This window comes from Natator depressus, chromosome 16 (genome assembly GCF_965152275.1).
Source record: "Natator depressus isolate rNatDep1 chromosome 16, rNatDep2.hap1, whole genome shotgun sequence".
In the NCBI taxonomy this organism is placed as follows: domain Eukaryota; kingdom Metazoa; phylum Chordata; order Testudines; family Cheloniidae; genus Natator; species Natator depressus.
The window spans coordinates 3,876,582-3,895,666 of NC_134249.1; the positions used below are offsets into that span (position 1 = coordinate 3,876,582).

The 19,085-nt window shown below is 55.4% G+C and overlaps 1 protein-coding gene across 2 annotated transcripts; it reads left to right on the top strand.

Annotated features, from left to right (window-relative positions):
• The first annotated feature begins 2,076 nt into the window (after positions 1–2,076).
• C8G (complement C8 gamma chain) lies at positions 2,077–19,085 on the top strand. 2 transcript variants are annotated; one of them, XM_074973582.1, is made up of 7 exons: positions 2,077–2,480; positions 5,232–5,371; positions 10,525–10,595; positions 11,730–11,831; positions 12,867–12,968; positions 15,660–15,698; positions 18,246–19,085. In XM_074973582.1, the coding sequence occupies exons 1-7, from the start codon at positions 2,343–2,345 to the stop codon at positions 18,257–18,259; spliced, it is 606 nt and encodes a 201-aa protein (XP_074829683.1). In that variant the 5' UTR covers positions 2,077–2,342; the 3' UTR covers positions 18,260–19,085. The 2 variants fall into 2 exon arrangements, with proteins under 2 accessions (XP_074829683.1, XP_074829684.1); XM_074973583.1 differs by lacking the exon at positions 11,730–11,831.

Genomic DNA, 19,085 nt, shown 5'->3' on the forward strand with positions numbered 1-19,085 from the left:
CATTGTTTCATGTTCTGTGTGTATATAAATCTCCCCACTGTATTTTCCACTGAATGCATCCGATGAAGTGAGCTGTAGCTCACGAAAGCTTATGCCCAAATAAATTGGTTCGTCTCCAAGGTGCCACAAGTCCTCCTCTTCTTTTTGCGGATACAGACTAACACGGCTGCTACTCTGAACCTGTCAAAATATAACAGTGATAGCAGGGGCGCGAGTTATATCTCCACATGGTGCCTTGGCACCAGCAATATTCAGAGCCCAGGGGCCCAGCTCCACCCATATTTGGGGCCGGGTGTCCCCCCCCACCTGCTGCCCCGAGTGTCCCCTGGCCCCCGCTTGCTGTCCCCGGCCCCCCCGGAGTCCCTGCCTCTGCCCAGCAGCTCCATGCTGCCCCCCTGCAGCAACTGCTGCCGCAGGGTCCTAGTGCCCCGCACTCCGCACTCCGTTGCCAGGGCAGACTGACGCTGAGCCTGCCCTTCCACCTCAGACCCTTCCCTTTTCCGGCGGGACCCTCCACCAGCAAAGGGGGCCCCCCCGCCCGCAGTCACCGCTCCTGCCCCACGCTGGGCAAGGGGCAGCCCCATCCCTCACCCCCAGTGAGGCTACAGGCAGGGGCAACAGCAGGGGAGGAGGCGCACGCAGCTCCCCCCGGCACCCACCACGGGGGAGGCGAGGGAGATTCCTGGGCCTGAGAGGGGCCCTAGGATCACATGCACTGACAGTGGTGGGGGGGAGTGTGCTGCTCGGGGGGGCGGGAAGGGGGGCTCCTCCCCCAGAGCTCGCTGCTGCCGGCAGGGAAAGGGCTGGGGGGAGTCCTCCTCTCTGGCCCCTGTGCCGGAGCAGCCTGCCTACACCCCAAACTCATCCCCAGCCCTGCCCCACCCAAGAGCCCACACCCCAGCAAGAGCTTTCACCCCCCACACCATACCCTCAACCCTCTGCCCTAGCCTTGAGCCCCCTCCAACACCACAAACCCCTCATCTTCAGCCCCCGCCAGAGCCCTCATCCCCACAGACCCCAACCCTCTGCCCCAGCCCTGAGCTCCCTCCAACATCACAAACCCCTCATCTCCAGCCCCAGACAGAGCCCTCATCCCCCTGCACTCCAACCCTCTGCCCCAGCCCTGAGCCTTTCTAACCCCCAAGCCCCCCAGCCACAGACAGAGCCCTCACCCCCCACACTCCTACTCTCACCCTGAGCCCCTCCCACACCCCAAACGCCTCATTCCCAGCTCCAGAGCCCTCACCCCTACACCCCTACTCTTGACCAGAGCCCATCCCATACCCCAAACCCCTCATCTGCAGTCACACCCCACAGCTCTCACCTCTGCACTCCCTCCCATCCCCAAACTCCCTCCCAGAACCTGCACCCCCTCCCTCCACACCCACTCCCTTCCCCAAACTCCCTCCCAGAGCCTGCACCCCAATCCCCTGCTCCAGCCTAGGGCCTGCACCCCAGACCTCCTCCTCCACCCAAACTCCCTCCCAGAGCCTTGGGCAGGTGGGGGACGGAGTTTGGGCGGGGGCGGGTTCTGGGCACCACCAAAATTTCTACAAAACTGCCACCCCTGAGTGATAAGTCTCCGGGTTAGCAGTCCTCCTGCTTCCTGGCATAAAGCTGACCAGACATCAGGAAGTAACATAGGAAAATACCAGGAAGGTGGAGCAAAAATTGCTTTACTGAAGTCAAGGCTAGAAGGATCCCAGTCAGCAAAGAAGCCTCATTACCTCCAGTGCTTACAGTTAAGCATGGGCTGACTGGGGTTGGATTGAAGCATGTGCTGAAGTGCTTTGCTGAGTGTGGGCCTTAGGCTTGCTGGAATTCAGCCCAGTTTCTGGCTTTGCTAGGTGAGCCCCTTTCCCCAGGTGGTCTCTCGTCACTTGTCATTTGTAGGAGGTCAATGCCAGCTCTTCCCGGCCTTCTCGCAGTGCGCAGCAGCACGGCTCTCCCTGCTCAGCCCTCCCTCTGCACATGAGGTAACTCAGGTTCTGGCTCGACCAGAGTATTGCACAGGGAGGTGCATTATGGGATGTAACCTTTGGCATGCTGGGCTGGGGAGAGCCCTGAGACACGTGACCAAGGGTTGGGAGAGCTGCCTGGACGTTCAGGGACTCCTGGACTGCACGGCTGTTCCCCTGTGCGGGGCATAGTTTGCGGGGGCGGGGGAGCTTTAGTAACACGGTCCCCCGCTATGTAAACAGCCTAGAGATTTGCTTCTGGTCACTTCCAGTAAGAGAAGCAGAGTGGCTTAATAACCAACCAGCTCAGCCCTCCCCTCCCTCAGGGCCCCACCAACCACAGCCAGATTCACCAAGGGGCTTAGATGGTCCTGGGGAGAGAACATGGCGTCTGCCACACCCATCCTGCTCCTCGTGCTCCTTCTTGCTTCACTTGCTCCTGGGAAGAGAAAAAGGAGGCCCCCAGCCCTGGAGAGTCACTTTGAGAAGATCAAGATACAGGAGAACTTTGACCTCCAGCAGGTGAGGGAGGGACTAGGGAACGCTGGGCATCCCAGGCACTGGCACAGCTCCCCGGAGGGTCCTCTGTCCTAGAGATGCTCACCTGCTCCATAACTTGCCAGGCAGGTGTTTGGGTTTGCCCTTCTGCTCTGGTGCCCTGCCCCAAGAGACGGGCTTGGGTGATGGCTGCTACCTTGGCCAATATTCAATCAGGATTGAACCGGGGACCTCCAGAGTGAAAAGCACAAGCTGCTACAGTGCATGCTAAAGATTCTGGGCTGCTTAGGGGCGCTGAAATCTCCTCTGTGGCTGTGACGCGCTGGGGGTACCTCAGCAGGGTGTCAGTGAAGGGTCCCAAGGCTCCTCGAGCTGAATGTGCTGAACACTCAGTGGTCTGCCGTCTCACTCCAGTTTCCCCCCCGTAGCCTCAGCAGAGACGCTAAGTACTCAGGGGGCCATGAGGTGTGTGTGCGTGCCGCAGGGGTCTGAGATTGGTTAGGAGGGGAGCTCACTCTGCTGCTGCTTGTGGTGTGCCCATCCGCAGAGAACCCCAGCCAGGGGCCCAGTCTCCAGCACTCCTGATCCAGCCTGGTGTTTCTTAGGTGGGCAGCTGGGTGCAGTGCCCCTGAGGACAAACTGAGAAGGGACATGCGGAAAGACAGCGCTTTCCCCTGCCCCAGCTTCTGGCTCTCAACAGCTAACCTGCTGCAGTCCCTGGGGAGCTCCTGTGTGATTGCTAAAGTGCCTAGAAAGCTACAGCTGGGAGATGCTATAGAAACATGGGGCCAGATCCAACCTCTCTCCACAAAGCCACAGGGAAAGGGCTTTGTGCTGGAGAGCTGTGGGTGGAGGAAGGGAATCCAAGTCCCCACAAGCTGTCCTGTGGCCACTGTGATGCCCTTACGCCAGGGACTGGCCCACCAGCCCAAGCAGTAGGCTTCCCAGGCACTGGCCATATGATGTGCCTACTCCTGGGGGCATTCTGGGTCAAAAAATTAAAAATTCTGCACACACACACACACAACTACTCCCCAGGAGTAGAGAGTTAAAGAAAACCCTATGACAACCCAGTTCCTGTTTCTCTGCCCCCTTGTCCACCCCCCAGAGCCCAGCCATGCCCCCACAGCCAATACACCCAACCCCATATCCCCCAGAGCCCAGCTGCAGGGCCCCCACAAGCCAAATACCCATGCCTCTCCCCCACAAAGTCCAGCCACAGCCCCCCTTGCCTAGATACCGGCACCCCCTCCCCACCAGAGCCCAGCCACGGACCCCCCTTTGCCCAGACACCCCCACCACCACCCAGAGGGCCACATTGATAACTGGGGCCCCAGCACCATACTGATCAGGCCTGTCTTATCAAGCAGACTGGCCTCAAGCATAGGTTCCCCAACTTTTTTCTGCTACGCCCCCTTCTCCATGGGAGTCACAGAACAGCCTCCTCAAATCTGGGAAGAAAGTGACTCACCAAGGAGTGCAGACAGCTCACACCCAGGGCAGCATCAGGACTTGGCTGGCTCCATCCCTGGAGGAGCCCATGGCAGCACGGTGCAGAGCGGCCTGGGGCTCCTCACCTGCCCTCCCCCCTGCCAAGAGCCTCTCGCTCCCACAGGCTGCGGAGGGTTAAAATACTTGGGGCTGAGGCTGGCTGGGTGTCCGGGCCAGGCCAGGGCAGCAGCAGGGAGAGTGCAGGGAATCCTGTTGCTGGGGCAGGGCTGGGCTGTGCCCCTGCCCCAACTACTGGGGACTTCCAGGCCTGCACGTTCTCCCCACTGCTGCCCTGCCCTACTTGGCTGGCCACGGCCCTGGGCCCCCCAATAACCTTATCACCCCCGGGGGGGGCATGCTCCACAGGGCTAGTGGGCAGGGCACTAGCCTCTGAGACAGCAGACCCAGGTGCTAGTTCCTACTGTGCCCTGTGAGCTTAGGCAGCTCTTGTCCCCGTTTCCCTGAGTGTGAGCTCTTTGAGGCAGGGACTGCCTCTCCCTGGGCGTGTACAGTCCCGTGCACAATGGGGCCTCGTCTCAGGGAGGGTATCAGGTGCTACTGTTATGTATGTGTCATAACATCAGATCTGTGCATTTAATTTCTATTTTGAGAAATAGGATAAATGTAGCTGAAATCTCACAAAACGTAACTTTTTTGCTCAGAATCTGGTCAGTTCTGTAATTTAGACAATCAAACAAAAACTGCAGCATTTCAAAGAACAGACGTAGAAATTATGGTTCAGTGTCCAGCGGCAAGTCTATGTGTTTTGATGCCAGAAGTGTCATTTCATGAGCATGTTGGAGATGCGGGGTCAAAAAACAAAATTTGGGGGGCTGTGAAGTAGCCAGGAACAAAACTATAAATATTGTTTGTAAATGTCACCCAAAAGAATGCTGCATTTTTGCCTAACTGTAACCTGCACCCAATCCATTGCTCCTTGTGTAATTCATTTGGCAGTTGGGGAAGCAGGCACTTGTTAAGCCCATGGGGACAGCACCTGCGCCAAAACTACGGTGCCCTAAAACCGCTCCTTGTGTATGTATGTGGAGCTGAGCGGGGAACCTGTATGTCAGGGTCTTGCCCCTGGTGGATAGTCACCAATAAGCACTTTTGCCACCATCAGCCAGGAGAGGGAGGGATTCCACCAGCTCAGATGCTGCAGCTCCTGCCTTTGGCTCCTCAGGGTCCTTGCTTCAAGACCCAGCAGCAGCCGGAGTTTTGCCCTTGCTGCGGGAGGGATGGGGCAAAAGTGACTGCATTGTGCCACCCCCCCCCCCCTTGTAGTTTTCAGGGAAGTGGTTGCTGGTTGGTGTGGCCTCTAAATGTGACTACCTAAGAGAATATAATCACCAGCTGGAAGCAACAACCATGGCGGTGTCTGCCTCTGAAGGGAAGTCGCTGGCTGTCAGTACCTTCCGGAAACTGTAAGTGGCCCAGCGAGGAACGCGTGTTGGGCCGGGAGGCTGAGCTGGGATCAGACGCCCTGACCTCCCGTGCTGTGTGCTCTGAGCCCGGCTTGTAGGACCTGCTTTACGACCCCTGGGGCTCAGCTGCAGCCCTTCCTCACCCCAGGCGACCAGGCCTGACGCCCCGTGTGAGAGCTCCGACAGCTCAGTGGTGCTGATGCCGGTCAGTGTGAGGTGCCCTGCTACCCCAGGGCCCCGTCTCCACTGCAGCTTGTTCTGCTTCCTTTGAGCCACTCCCTTAGCACCCCCTAGTGTTCTCAAGTAGGTACTGCAGGTATGCTCACCTGTTCCATTCAATTACTACAAGATAGGCGGCTACCTCCTTACCTCGCACAAGTGCCAAGGGAAAACTGTGAACTGTGCTTGAAAATACAGCTTGTAATTAAAGCTCTTAATTCCAGTCAGCTTTTCTGAGTCTCCTGTGGGTGGCAGCGGCTCTGCAGCAAAGAGACCTCTATTGTGAAGTCAGCAGTCTGGGGGCCCCATGGCAGGGCCTGCAAACCACTTCTGCCCGGCTCTACCCAGAAGATATTCCAGCCCAGTGTGTAGGGTTTGGCCTGCCCTTGCAGTTCCTCAGCAGGGAGCTCCTCATTCAAGGAAAAGAGGAACAAACTGGAAGGGAGGGCGGTGAGGTTTGGAAGTGTGGCCCTGATTCAGCACAGCAATTAAGCACATACTTGGCTTTAAGCAAAAGGACTCAGCCCCGTTTTACAAAGCGCATGCTTGACTTCAGTGGGCTCAAGCACACGTGGCTAAGAACTGGGCTGGTTCGGGGCCCACAGCAACAAAGCCCTCCATTAAGGCTGAAGGCAAGACATAGGGTCACTGCTGAGCTGGTAATGCAGAGAGTGCGTTGCAGCCCAGGAGCACTGGGCCAACGTGTTACCTGCTGCCGACCCTGCTAAAGCAAGATTTCCCCCCCCCACTCCACCAGGCTGCTTTGGCGTGATTAGAAATGGAGAGGAGAATCTCAGTCACTTCCCAGCCCCTTTGCCTGCAGAGAGAACCTGGAATATGAGGAGAGAGAAAAAACTATCCCTGGTAAGGGAGGAGACACTGCAGCTTGGGGGCCTAACGATGCTACCCATGTGCACACACACACGCATTCACATGAACACACATGTGTACACAGGCACACATATTGAAAACTCAGGCCCAAAGGAGTCACTGCACTACCCTTCCCCCAAAGCCTCAGCCTACTCCTGTGTGTAGTGTGGTGATGCTGCAGGCAGGTATCTGTCCCCTTGAGGCATACACCTGAAGTACAGTCCCACTGTGATGGGATCCCTGGGTGCAGCCTGGGACCGTGGGATCGCTGTGCTCCCTGAACTCTCTCCAACCTGGGCTGTCTCTCACACTCCTTGCTGGTGACATGCAGCAAACCCCTCCAGGTGCTGTTATCACTCAGCACCACTGCATGTGGAGACCCCACACCCAGCTAGATTGCATGAATGCTCCCAGAGCCACTCATGAATCACACAGAGAAAGGCACCAGTCAAATTCCCCAGCTCCCAGCACTGTACCCCAGGAATATACTATCTTGCACTGCTCAAGATGAATAGTGCAAATTTGTTAATTGGTTCCCCACTTCATCAATGGAAAGTGGACATACACCAGCCTTTGCAAAACAGCAGATTTGCCACAAACTTCATACAGACTCACTGGTAAAGATAAACAGTTAAACAAATGTATTGACTATAAAAGATAGATTTTAAGTGATACTAAGTGATAGGCAAAAAGTTAGAGTTAGTTACCAAAAGAAATAAAATAGAACCAAGCAGCCTTACCTCTCAACCATATTAGACTGGGCAGCAACTAGTTTAAGAAGTTTTTCTCACCCCACTGGATATTGCAGTCCTTAATATACAGATTTGTCCCTTAAATCTGGGCCAGTCTCCTCTGTTGCAGTCTTCAGTCTTTCTCGCAGTGCCTTTGTTGCTTGCAGCGTAGGTGGGGGCAGGAGAAAGGCCAAGCCTGGGCCCCCTGTGTTCAGTTTTATACCCTCAGTCCATGTGCTTTTAGAACACAAGTCGAGGCATGTCTGGGGGGCATTGCTGAGTCTCCAGGCAAGGTTGAGCAATATCCCTGGTGTGGCCTCATGCAGGTGAGTCATTGAATTGTAGCTCCCTTGCTGGACAATGGCTGCTGATGGGTTGTTTGACACCCTGCCCAGGCGTTGGTTACTTTCCTTGCTGTTGCCTCTGGAGAGCTAATATCTGCCTGATTCCCCAACTTACAGCATGTTTTAGTGACCACCATACAACACAATCTCATAACTCCATATGCGTTAATGATATACATCTATGGATAGAGAAATGACTTTCAGCAGATCATAACCTTTCCCCTGATACCTTACAAGGCACGCTTTAGATGTAAGATCACGATTATATACAGATGAGGAATAAGGAGGGGGGTTACAGGGTGCTCACCCAAGGTACAGAATGTCATACCCACCCACAGGCCTTGCAGGCTGACTCTCTTCAGTGCTTTGGCTTGGAGTGGGGAGGGGGATTGCTCATTATTTCCTGGCCACATTCCCTTTCGTAGTGTCCCCAAACGTGCCTTTCTCTGACCTTTCCCTTTTCTTTGCGTGAGTGCACAGGGCACTGCCTCCGGGCACCTTCTGGCTCACCTTCGGTTCGGAGCTGGCAAGTGAGCCAGGGGTCAGGCAGCTACCTGGCTTTGCATTTGGTCACTTCTTTCCCTGGGATGTTTGATGTAATGTGATAAAAACAATTGCTAAAATCCTGGACCCACTGAGGTCAATGAAAAAAACATTGACTTCAATGGGCCCAGAACTTCACCGAACAGCCTATGCTCCCTAGTGACCCTGACCTCAGAGGGAGTTTAGCTTGGAACTCACTACCATGTAGCTGTGGATATTAATTTAGAGCCAGCTAGTGTATGACTTGCTGGGCCCTGAAACAGGTCTCTATGGATGAGGAGAAAGCAGTGGACATGTTATTCCTTGACTTTAGCAAAGCTTTTGACATGGTCTCCCACAATATTCTTGCCAGCAAGTTAAAGAAGTATGGGCTGGATGAATGGACTATAAGGTGGATAGAAAGCTGGCTAGATTGTTGGGTTCAATGGGTAGTGATCAATGGCTCCATGTCTAGTTGGCAGCCGATATCAAGCGAAGTGCCCCAAGGGTCAGTCCTGGGGCCAGTTTTGTTCAATATCTTCCTTAATGATCTGGAGGATGGCGTGGATTGCACCCTCAGCAAGTTTGCAGATGACACTAAACTGGGAGGAGTGGTAGATATGCTGGATGGTAGAGATAGGATACAGAGGGACCTAGAGAAATTAGAGGATTGGACCAAAAGAAATCTGATGAGGTTCAACAAGGACAAGTGCAGAGTCCTGCACTTAGGACGGAAGAATCCAATGCACCGCTACAGACTAGGGACCGAATGGCTAGGTAGCAATTCTGCAGAAAAGGACCTAGGGGTTACAGAGGATGGGAAGCTGGATCTGAGTCAATAGTGTGCCCTTGTATCCAAGAAGGCTAATGGCATTTTGGGCTATATAAGTAGGAGCATTGCCAGCAGATCGAGGGACGTGATCATTCCCCTCTATTTGGCATTGGTGAGGTCTCATCTGGAGTACTGTGTCCAGTTTTGGGCCCCACACTACAACAAGGATGTGGAAAAATTGGAAAGTGTCCAGTGGAGGGCAACAAAAATGATTAGGGGACTGGAACACATGATTTATGAGGAGAGGCTGAGGGGACTGGGATTATTTAGTCTGCAGAAGAGAAGAAATGAGAGGGGATTTGATAGCTGCTTTCAACTACCTGAAAGGGGGTTCCAAAGAGGATGGCTCTAGACTGTTCTCAGTGGTAGCAGATGACAGAATGAGGAGTAATGGTCTCAAGTTGCAGTGGGGGAGGTTTAGGTTGGATATTAGGAAAAACTTTTTCACTAGGAGGGTGGCGAAGCACTGGAATGGGTTCCCTAGGGAGGTGGTGGAATCTTCTTCCTTAGAGGTTTTTAACGTCAGGCTTGACAAAGCCCTTGGTGGGATATTTAATTGGGGATTGGTCCTGCTTTGAGCAGGGGGTTGGACTAGATGACCTCCTGAGGTCCCTTCCAACCCTGAGATTCTATGATTCTATGACTCTCTTCACCTAAACTGTCACCAGACACCTAGCCCAGCCCCCTTCCCCACCCCATAAGGAGTGTCAGAATGATGGCTGCTTCAGCAACCCACATTTCTTGGCACTTTCAGTTCCATTGTTTAAATGAAGGCTGCCCACAGCGTGTGGGTAATGCTGACAGGTAGGTAATACCACGTCACTGCCATCTAGCACTTGTCATCCATGGAGCTCAAAGCACTTTCCAAAGAAGGTCAGTATCATTATCCCCATTGTAAGGTGGGGGAAACTGAGGCACAGAGTGGGGAAGTGAGTTGCCCAGAGTCACGCAACAGGCCAGCAGCAGACCCCAAGTCTCCTGAGTCCCAGCCCAGTGCTCTACGCACTTAGAAAGGAGGAACGTAACAATGTTTCATATTAACACTTCATTGCACGGCTGCCTCCATAGCCCATGAGGCCCTTTCGCAAGGTGGGGGAGGCTTATCAGCCTCTGTTTACAGATCAGGCACATCCTCACTTTGGGTGAGTTTTAGGTGTCTGATATTAGATACCTGGGTGTCTAAAGCTGGGCACCCAGGATGGAGGGAACTAACTTAGAGGTCAGTGTGGCCAGATTTCAGAACTCAGGGCCAGAGTTTTCAAGTGCTCAGCCCCCAGCAGTTCCCACTGTGACACAGACACATTTTCCAAAGAGCTCAGCACCCAGATGAAACTCTGGCCCTATGTAACTTACCCAAGCTCCCGCAGCGCTGAGTCAATATTAGAACACAAACTGTGCCCCCTGCATTGACCTCTCCCTGTAACATGTTTTGAGCATGTAAAAATAACACCAGCAAATGAGTAATACGTAAACCAGGGTAATAAAGAAAACAGCAGCAAGGTGCAGCCACGAAAGTGGAATGCATCACATCTGAAACCTTTGCTCTTTGATAGGTCCTCGCCAAGCGGTGGCTTTTCTCTGGCTGGGTCGGAGGAATCTAACACACATGCTGTCTTTCTCCCTTTACATGCACAGAGATGGAGTATGCTGGGAGATTAAGCAGCGATACTGCTCCACCAAGACCAAGGGGCGATTCCTCCTGAAAGGTGAGTGAGGAGCTGGGGTTGGAGGAGGTTAGTGTTGGGTGTGTTTGGCGTGTTCCTAGGCAGGACTTTGAAACAACAAAGCTAGCGACAAGGCACGAGCTGGCTGAGCTCCCAGATCTGCCCGTTATTAGCATGGCAGGAAATATGGAGGCTGGTGAGCATGGGGCAATTCTGCTTCGCCAAGCTGTTGTTTGCCCTTCTATTGATGTTTGCTCCCATAGGGACTCCAGCTGATGATCAGGGCATAGCTTGTGGGTGGAGAGGCCCGTGTTAATTCTCTGGCCCCCATCAGCATAGTATGTGAACATCTCACAATCTGTAATGGAAGAGACAAGGTGGTAGCTCGTATTAGAACCTAAGAATGGCCACACTGGGTCAGACCAGTGGTCAATCTAACCCAGTGTCCTGTCTTTCGACAATGGCCAATGCCAGTTGCTTCAGAAGGAATGAACAGAACAATCATTGAGTCGTCCTGTCGTCCACTCTCAGCTTCTGGCAGTCAGAGGCTTAGGGACGGCCACAACATGGAGTTGTGTCCCTGACCATCTTGGCTAATAGCCACTGATGGCCATATCCTCCATCCACTGATGGGCTTATCCAGACAAGCTTTCGAGCTCCACAGAGCTCTTCTTGTGAAGCTCGCAAGCTTGTCCCTTCCACCACCAGATGCTGGTTCAATAAATCACCTCCCCAACCTTGTCTCTCTCATACACTGGGACCAACACAGCTACAACAACTCTGCAACAGTCCTTCGTGTATTTCTCCTCACACACCCCTGGGAGGCAGGGCTGGGCTATTACCCCATTGTACAGATGGGGAACTGAGGCACAGACAGGCTGAGGACCAGGGTTTTAAAGTACTTAGGCCTCTAACTTGTATTGTGCAAGGGCACCCACAAGGCACAGGGTGGAGCGGGGACTCAACGCCCGCCAGGTGTCCTGAGTCCTAGGCACTTGCCGTAACCACTGAACCGCCCTTTCTTTCTCTGGCCAGCCTTCGTTGTCTAGCTAGTGTCACTGCAGTTAGTACAGAGTCTAGCACAATGGTGCCCTGGTCCCTGATCCCTGCCCGGGGTCTCTACACACTATCATGAGACCAGTCCATAATTTGCTATCCCATGGCTTTGGCTCCTAGGCCGTGGCAGCAATGTGGATGTGGTGATGGGGGAGACAGACTACCACAGCTATGCCATCCTGTACTACCAGAAGCTCCGGAAGATCTCCATCAAGCTCTATGGTGGGTGTGCAGGCTCATGGCCTTGCCATTAGCTTCCCTGGGGAATTGCCTCCCCATGGCGGGGCACTGAGGCACAGTGGGGCAGACTGTCAGACTGGGGGGAATGTTTGGACCCAGCGGGCACTAGTGGCCCTCATTGGGTAGGGCCCAGACAAGCTGCCCCAAGTTTTGTTTGCTTACAGGTTAGATTGGGGTGACTTTGCTCAGCGCCCCAGCTTGTGTCATAGGGCATTTCCTCCAGGCTGCTCCCTCCTAGTTCAGGGCTATAGCCATGGGGTCCAGAACCAGCACTGTTTGTGCTCCGGCTGCTCCCCACACATAGGGGTGGCACTGTGTCGGGGGGTAGGGCTCTGCTGTGGGACAATGTGAGGGCAGTGGGGCTTTGGGGCTGATTCTATTTCACGTGGCAGCAACGCTTCCTGGAGGCTGCAGATGTCTTGGTTTGAGGCTGGGCTCAATTGTGCGGTAGGAATCACACTTGCTCATGTGAGGGCTGAATTTGGTCTGGTGGCTCCAGACACTGGATGGAAGATCACCAGCCTAGGGCTAGAGCTGGGCTTGAAATGCTTTTCCTGCCCCACAAACATGTCTGAAATGTTGAAAAATGGCCCCATCCAGAACAGAGATAAAAAATCGAAATCTCTAAAATGTTCACAAACTAAACATCAGAAAAAAATGTCGACTGCATCAATCAAAATGTTTCATTTAAATTTTGACTATTTAAAATGTGGGTTTCTTTACTATAAGTAGCTTACACCTCTAAATGTAGAGTTGCTTTGAACCAGAGAAACTGGAATGTTTTCTTTAGAACATATCAAAATGAAACATTTCAACAATTTCAAAAAAAAATTTCTGAGTGGAAATATTTGTCAAAACTGCCCCTTTCCCTGGGAAAGTTTCGCTTTCAACAAATTGGCATTTCCGACAAGAAACATTCCATAGAATGGTTCCTGACCCACTCTCCACAATCACTGGTGTCCTGGGGCCGAACACAGTGCCTGCCATTGGATTCTCTTTATTTCACCCCTCCCAAAGGACGCAGCATCCGGGTCAGTGACGCCATCATAGGTAAATTCGAGCAGCGCATCACAGAGATGAACTTGAACGAGGACTTCACCTACTACTTCCCCACTTATGGTGAGTCCTGGTCATCCTGCTCAGTGCAATGGGGGGGTTTCATCTTCCTCTGCAGCCTGGGGCACAAGCAATGTTCCCTCTAATATTTATATTCATGTGTGGAAAGAATTTTGTTATGTGCACTGATGTGTAGCGGGAGTGGGGCTGAGGGGTTCGGAGTGTGGGGGGGGGCTCAGGGATGGGGCAGAGGATTGCGATGCGGGTGGGGGTGAGGGCTTTGGCTGGGGGTGCAGGCTCCGGGGTGGGGCCAGGGATGAGGGGGTTGGGTTGCGAGATGCCCTGGGACTGTGATGGGGAGAGAGGACTCCCCCCAGCCCTTTCTCGCCACAGCAGCCCGGGGCTGGGGTAGAGTGTCTTTCCCCGCCGCGGCAGATCGAGGGAAGTGATTATTCTCCTCTATTCGGCACTGGTGAGGCCACACCTGGAGTATTGCATCCAGTTTAGGTCCCCCACTACAGAAGGGATGTGGACAAATTGGAGAGAGTCCAGCGGAGGGCAATGAAAATGATTAGGGGGCTGGGGCACATGACTTACAAGAAGAGGTTGAGGGAACTGGGGTTATTTAGTCTGCAGAAGAGAAGAATGAGGGGGGATTTGATAGCAGCCTTCAACTACCTGAAGGGTGTTTCAAAGAGGATGGAGCTCGGCTGTTTTCAATGGTGGCAGATGACAAACAAGGAGTCTGAAGTTACAGTGGGGGAGGTCTAGGTTGGCTATTAGGAAACACTATTTCACTAGGATGGTGGTGAAACACTGGAATGGGTTCCCTAGGGAGGTGATGGAATCTCCATCCTTAGAGGTTTTTATAGTCCGGCTTGACCAAGCCCCTCGCTGGGATGATTTAGTTGGGGTTGGTCCTGCTTTGAGCAGGGGATTGGACCTCCTGGATTGACCTCCTGAGGTCTCTTCCAACCCCAATCTTCTATGATTTTATGAGAGGTGCCTCTCCCTGGCCGAGGCAGCTCCGGGGCTGGACAAGAGGCACCTCTCCCCACTATGCACCTGCACGGCCCTTGATAGCCTGCTGCGCGGCCACGCAGCTTAGAGGGAACTTAGGGCACGGGTCATAGGCACCAACTTCCCCTCTACCCGGAGGGTGCTCGACCCCGCTTCCACCCAGGCCCCACCCCCACTCCACCCCTTCCTGCCCCTGCTCTGCCCCCGCTCCACCCCACTACACTCCTTCCCCCAAGGCCCCGCCCCACCTCTTCCCACCCTGCTCCCCCGCCCTGCCTCTTCCCCACCTCGTTCTTCCCCCTCCCCCGAGGGCCCCCCATCCTTGCTCCTCCCCCTCTCTCCTGAAGCCAACCTGCACTGCACACTGTGAAACAGCTCTTCACGGTGGGCAGGAGGCGCTAGGAAGGAGGGGGAGGAGTGATCAGCAGGGCCGCCAGCAGGGGAGAGGTGCTGGGGGGGTGGGTGGGAGAGGGGGGAGCTTGGCAGCCGGTGGGTGCTGAGCACCCGCTAATTTTTCTCCGTGGATACTCCAGGGCTGGAGCACCCACAGAGTTTGTGCCTATGGCATGAGTGATTTGCTGCTTCAAACTAGAGGTTCTGGGCCTATTACAGGAGTGGGTAGGTGAGGTTCTGTGGCCTGTGATTAGCGGTGGGTCAGACTAGATGATCACAATGATGATCCCTTCTGGCCTTAGTCTGTGAGTCTATGAAGATGGGCTTGAGGACCCTCTGGTGCTGCAGTCTGCCCGAATGGCTGTCCCCCTGGCCTAACTCCCAGCCGGGGAATAGCTCCCAGTGCATTTGATCCAGGGACAATGGTGTTTGTTCCAATGCTCTTGCAGGGTGTTCTTGGCTAAGGGCACAGCTCCGCCACCATCCCGTCCCACCCCTTTGTCTTGTCTTGCCAAAGCAGCTTAGCTTAGCTTGGCCACCTGCAGCTTGGGAGTCATCAAAGCCCAGAAACACCCTGTAAAGCATTATTTCTGTAGCACCCAAAGGCCCCGGTGAGGGTCATGCTGGACCTGGCCAAACAGAAGGTTGCCAGTGCTCTGAGTCTAAAGCAGGGCAGGCTCTGTGGGGCACTGTGTAGACTCAGATGGGGTGGGGGGCACTGGGGAACTTGTCATCGCTGGTGGGCATCTTTCCAGACAGAAGCAGAAGGAGGTTGTGGCAGGGCAGCTGGTCAGGGAGCTGGGACGCAGATTTTAGGAGGTGCTGGTAAAGCAGAGCCCCCAAGGTCCCATGGCCCTGAGCTACTGTGCCCTTTTAGGATGTGCTCAGGCCTGCATGGGGCGGCACGGTGATTTCTTAGCAGCAGCAGGTGAGCGGGCCCAGAGGCTGCTGTGAGCGGTTGTGAGAGGTGTGGGCTAAGGAGCCCTGGCCCGCTAGTGCAGGGGTGGGCAGGAAACAGCACGATTTGCTCCAGCCTGGGAATTCCTGGGGAGAGGAGCTGCTGAGTGTGCCCGAGTTGTAAGGGATGTGTGCCCATGAGCTAGGGACAACTCATTGGCACTTTGCCTTGTGGTCTATATCAGTTGACACCAGGTCTCTTGACATGAAAGCCCAGTGTGCCCCTCACATCCATGGGCCAGGTCTAAATGGGTGTAGCTGGTATCCATTCGCTTCAATGCAGTGATGCCAGTTCACATCAGCGCAAGGTGTGGGGCAGTGGACCCGCCCTGTGCTTTGGGGACAGGTGGAGTGCTGGACACTGACATGTGGCCTTTGTTGCAGGGTTCTGTGAGTCCACAGATCAATTTCATCTGCTTGATGGTGAGTTACAACCCCCCAAGACCCGGCCGGCAGGACAAGTGCCCCCCACGTCCCCCATCAGCCTGCAAGGCCTAGCGGGTGGGATGGGATTGTGCAGCCCCAGCTCAGCAGGGAGAGGGGCCGGGGGAGGGCAGAGGGAAGGAAGTGGAAAAGTCTCCTTCCCGTCATCTAATGCCAGCCTCAGGCAGCTCCCCCATGGACCACAAACTGGTGTCTGAGTGGACTCCCTGGGGATGGGGTCAGATGGGGGGGCTGTCTGGGATGGAGGATGGGGTCAGATGGGGGGGCCAGTCTCCTCTGTTGGAGTCTTCAGTCTTCAGAGTGTCCTTGTTGCTTGCAGCATAAGTTGGCAGGGCCGTCCTTACCCATACACAAACTACGCAGCTGCACAGGGCACCAGGAAATTTGGGGGACCAAATTGCCCCAAATTTCCTGGTGCCCTATGCAGCTGCATGCTGCTCCAGTGGCCAGCCTGATCCCCTGGCTGGCTGAGCCCGCCAGGAAAGCTGCCCCCACTCCTGCTGCACCCCCGCCCCGCCTCTTCCCACCCCTGCTCCTCCCCAGCCCGCGGGGGACTGCAGCAGGAGTTGGGTGCGCCCTGCAAACACTGGGTAGCAGGAAGTGGAGCGACCTGGCCCCAAACCGCTCCGCCAGCTCGTGCTGGGGGGCGGTTCCCCCATGCCCCCAAGCCTGCTCCTGCCCTCCACAGACCTTGGGTGCAGCCCCCCCCCCCCCCGCACGGAGGCCTGGGGATGCCCCCCTGCAGAGGCATGGGGCCAGCCCCCTTCCCCCCTGCAGGGAGGCTGTGTAAGGCACCACAATATCTAGGGACGACCCTGTAAGTTGGGGGCAGGAGAAAGACCCAGCAGTGGACCCCTGTGTTCTGTTTTACGTCCTTAGTCCATGTGTTTGGAGAACACAAGTCCAGGCATGTCTGGGGGGCGTTGCTGAGTCCCAAGGTGAAGCAACACACACACACACACACACCCCCCTCTTCCCTTGTCATCAACCATACAACACAGTTCATATAATTTCATATGCATTGATGATACATGGATTTAGATAGAACAATGGCATTCAGCAGATACCTGATACCTTACACGGCATGCTTTATATGCAAGATCAAAATTATGTATAAATGAGGACTATGGGGGTTACAGGACTCTCCCCCAAGCAGGGCCGGCCTTCGGCATAGGCAGCATATACGGCTGCAGAGGGCATCCAAAAATCTGGGGCCCCATTCCCCTCACTGGCTGCGGCTGGAATCCTCCCTTCTCCAGGCCCCGCTGGGCCGGCGGGCTTCTCCCCTGCTCCCTCCCTCGCTCCTCAGCAGCCCGGCCCCGGCCCCGGCCCCGGCCCACCGCCGCCTGGAGGAGTGCGCCCTGGACCCTGCCTGCCTGCACCGCTGGGTCTCCGGCCCGGGGCCAGGACAGGAGGGGCGAAACTTCCATGTTAGTCAGGGGGAGACTTAAAGTGACAGTGCGCTCACGGTCTCTCACACTTCCCTAACACACACACACTCTGTCTCTCTCACACAGACTGGCTCTCACACCCACATACAAGAGTCACAGTCCCCCAATACAGATTGTCACACACACAGTCTCACACTCCCCAACACACACTTTCTCTCTCTCACACACACATATTATTGTTGTTGTTATTACTGCTTGGTACTTCCTGCCAAAATGCTGTGGTGAGCCAGGTGGCAAGGGGCTGCAGGAGGGACGTGGGCTCTGGCAAGGTGCAGCCCCCATGTGACAGCGCGAAGCCGGCCTTGAGCCTCTGCCGCAGCATCTGCTGCCTATGAAGCTCTGTGTGTGTCAGCAATGGCGGAGGTGGGGGGTTGGGGGTCCACGGGCGGAGGTGGTGGCTGTGCCCCCTCGACACACTGGGGTCAGCGGCGCTGGCTGGGGACGGCCTTCAGTGGAGCATAGGGGCACCAGTTTAATCATACTGCATAAGGCCCCATAAATCCTAAGGGCGGCCGTGCCCCCAAGGTATAGAATGTCACGAGGGGCTCCCTGGGGCATGGGGGACAGGGTCAGAAGGGGTGGGGCTCCTTGGGCTATGGGGTCAGATGGGCTGGGGGCTCCCTGGGGCATGGGGGACTGGGTCAGATGCGTGGGGCTCCTTGGGGTGTGAGGGATGGGATCAGATGGGAGGGCTCCTTGGGGCATGGGGGACAGGGTCAGAAGGTGTGGGGCTCCTTGGGGTGTGGGGAATGGGGTCAGATGGGGAGGCTCTCTGGGGCTTGGAGGACAGGGTCAGAAGAGGTGGGGCTCCTTCGGGTATGGGGGACAGGATCACATGGGATGGGGGCTCCCTGGCAGGGGGGAAATGGGGTCCATTCCAGGGCAGCGGGCTCATACCCCTCTCATTAATGTTTTGGGATAAGGAGGCATTTCTCCCGTCCCCATCATTGGCTCTGAAGGACGTCCCTTATCTCATCAGAGGAAAGCTGACTAAAGGGCAGTGGAAGGTGGCTGCGGCCCTTGGCAGTGCCCAGGTGGTGCCCCTCCCCTCAGCCCCTCTCTATTTGCTTTCCAGAAATGAAGATTTAGGTGAAGAGGGAAATGCCAGAGACTGCGGGAGCCAACCAGCCATGTCTGCAGGCATACTGAGCGCAGGGGCTTGGCCACGGGAGCTGCCAGTGAATTCTGTGGCCCAGTTATTCAGCCAGGGCTGGGGAGCTCCAAGTGGATGCTGGGCCAAGGGAGTGATGAAGGGGTGGGATTGGGGTCTCCTCTGTAGCCCTAACCCTAGTGTTTGTTCACTCCCAGCCCTTGCTCCCCCTCACTCCCCAGGCTCGTGTCTCTTCCATATGATACTACCACACAAAGGCGGATTTGGGTTTTGTGGGGCCCTGTGCCAGAGCAGTGGGGCCCGCTCCCCATCCCTTCCTCCTGCAGTCCTCCCCAACCCCTTCCGTGCTCCTGCCAAGGAGTGGGGTTGGGGTGCGGCCAGCAAGAGCACCAGGCAGGCAGAGCGGTTCAGGGCACGGGGGCAGCCATTTTTCTGGGGACCCCAAATTGGCCAGGACCCCTGGGCACAGGCCCCGTTGGCCCAGTGGCTAATCCATGATTGCCCCCATGCCCTTCTGCGGGATCCCCTGCCCAGTTGCCCCTCACTGCTACTGCCTCGCTCCTCTTACCTGATTCGGTGCTCGCTCTTGTTGCTGTCCCCAGACGGGCTGTGAGCCCCCATGAGGAAGCCCTGCTCTCCTGACACTGACGCAGTGCGGCCGTGCAACCCTTCAGCTTCCACCTCCTGTGCGCTGCCCCTGTCAATTTCTCAGGGCCTGGCTGTGCCCGTTGTGCTGGGCTCAGTGCAGACTGGCATGGAGCAGATGCCCAGCTCACGCTCTCTCTCTGGAATCCACAATAAACG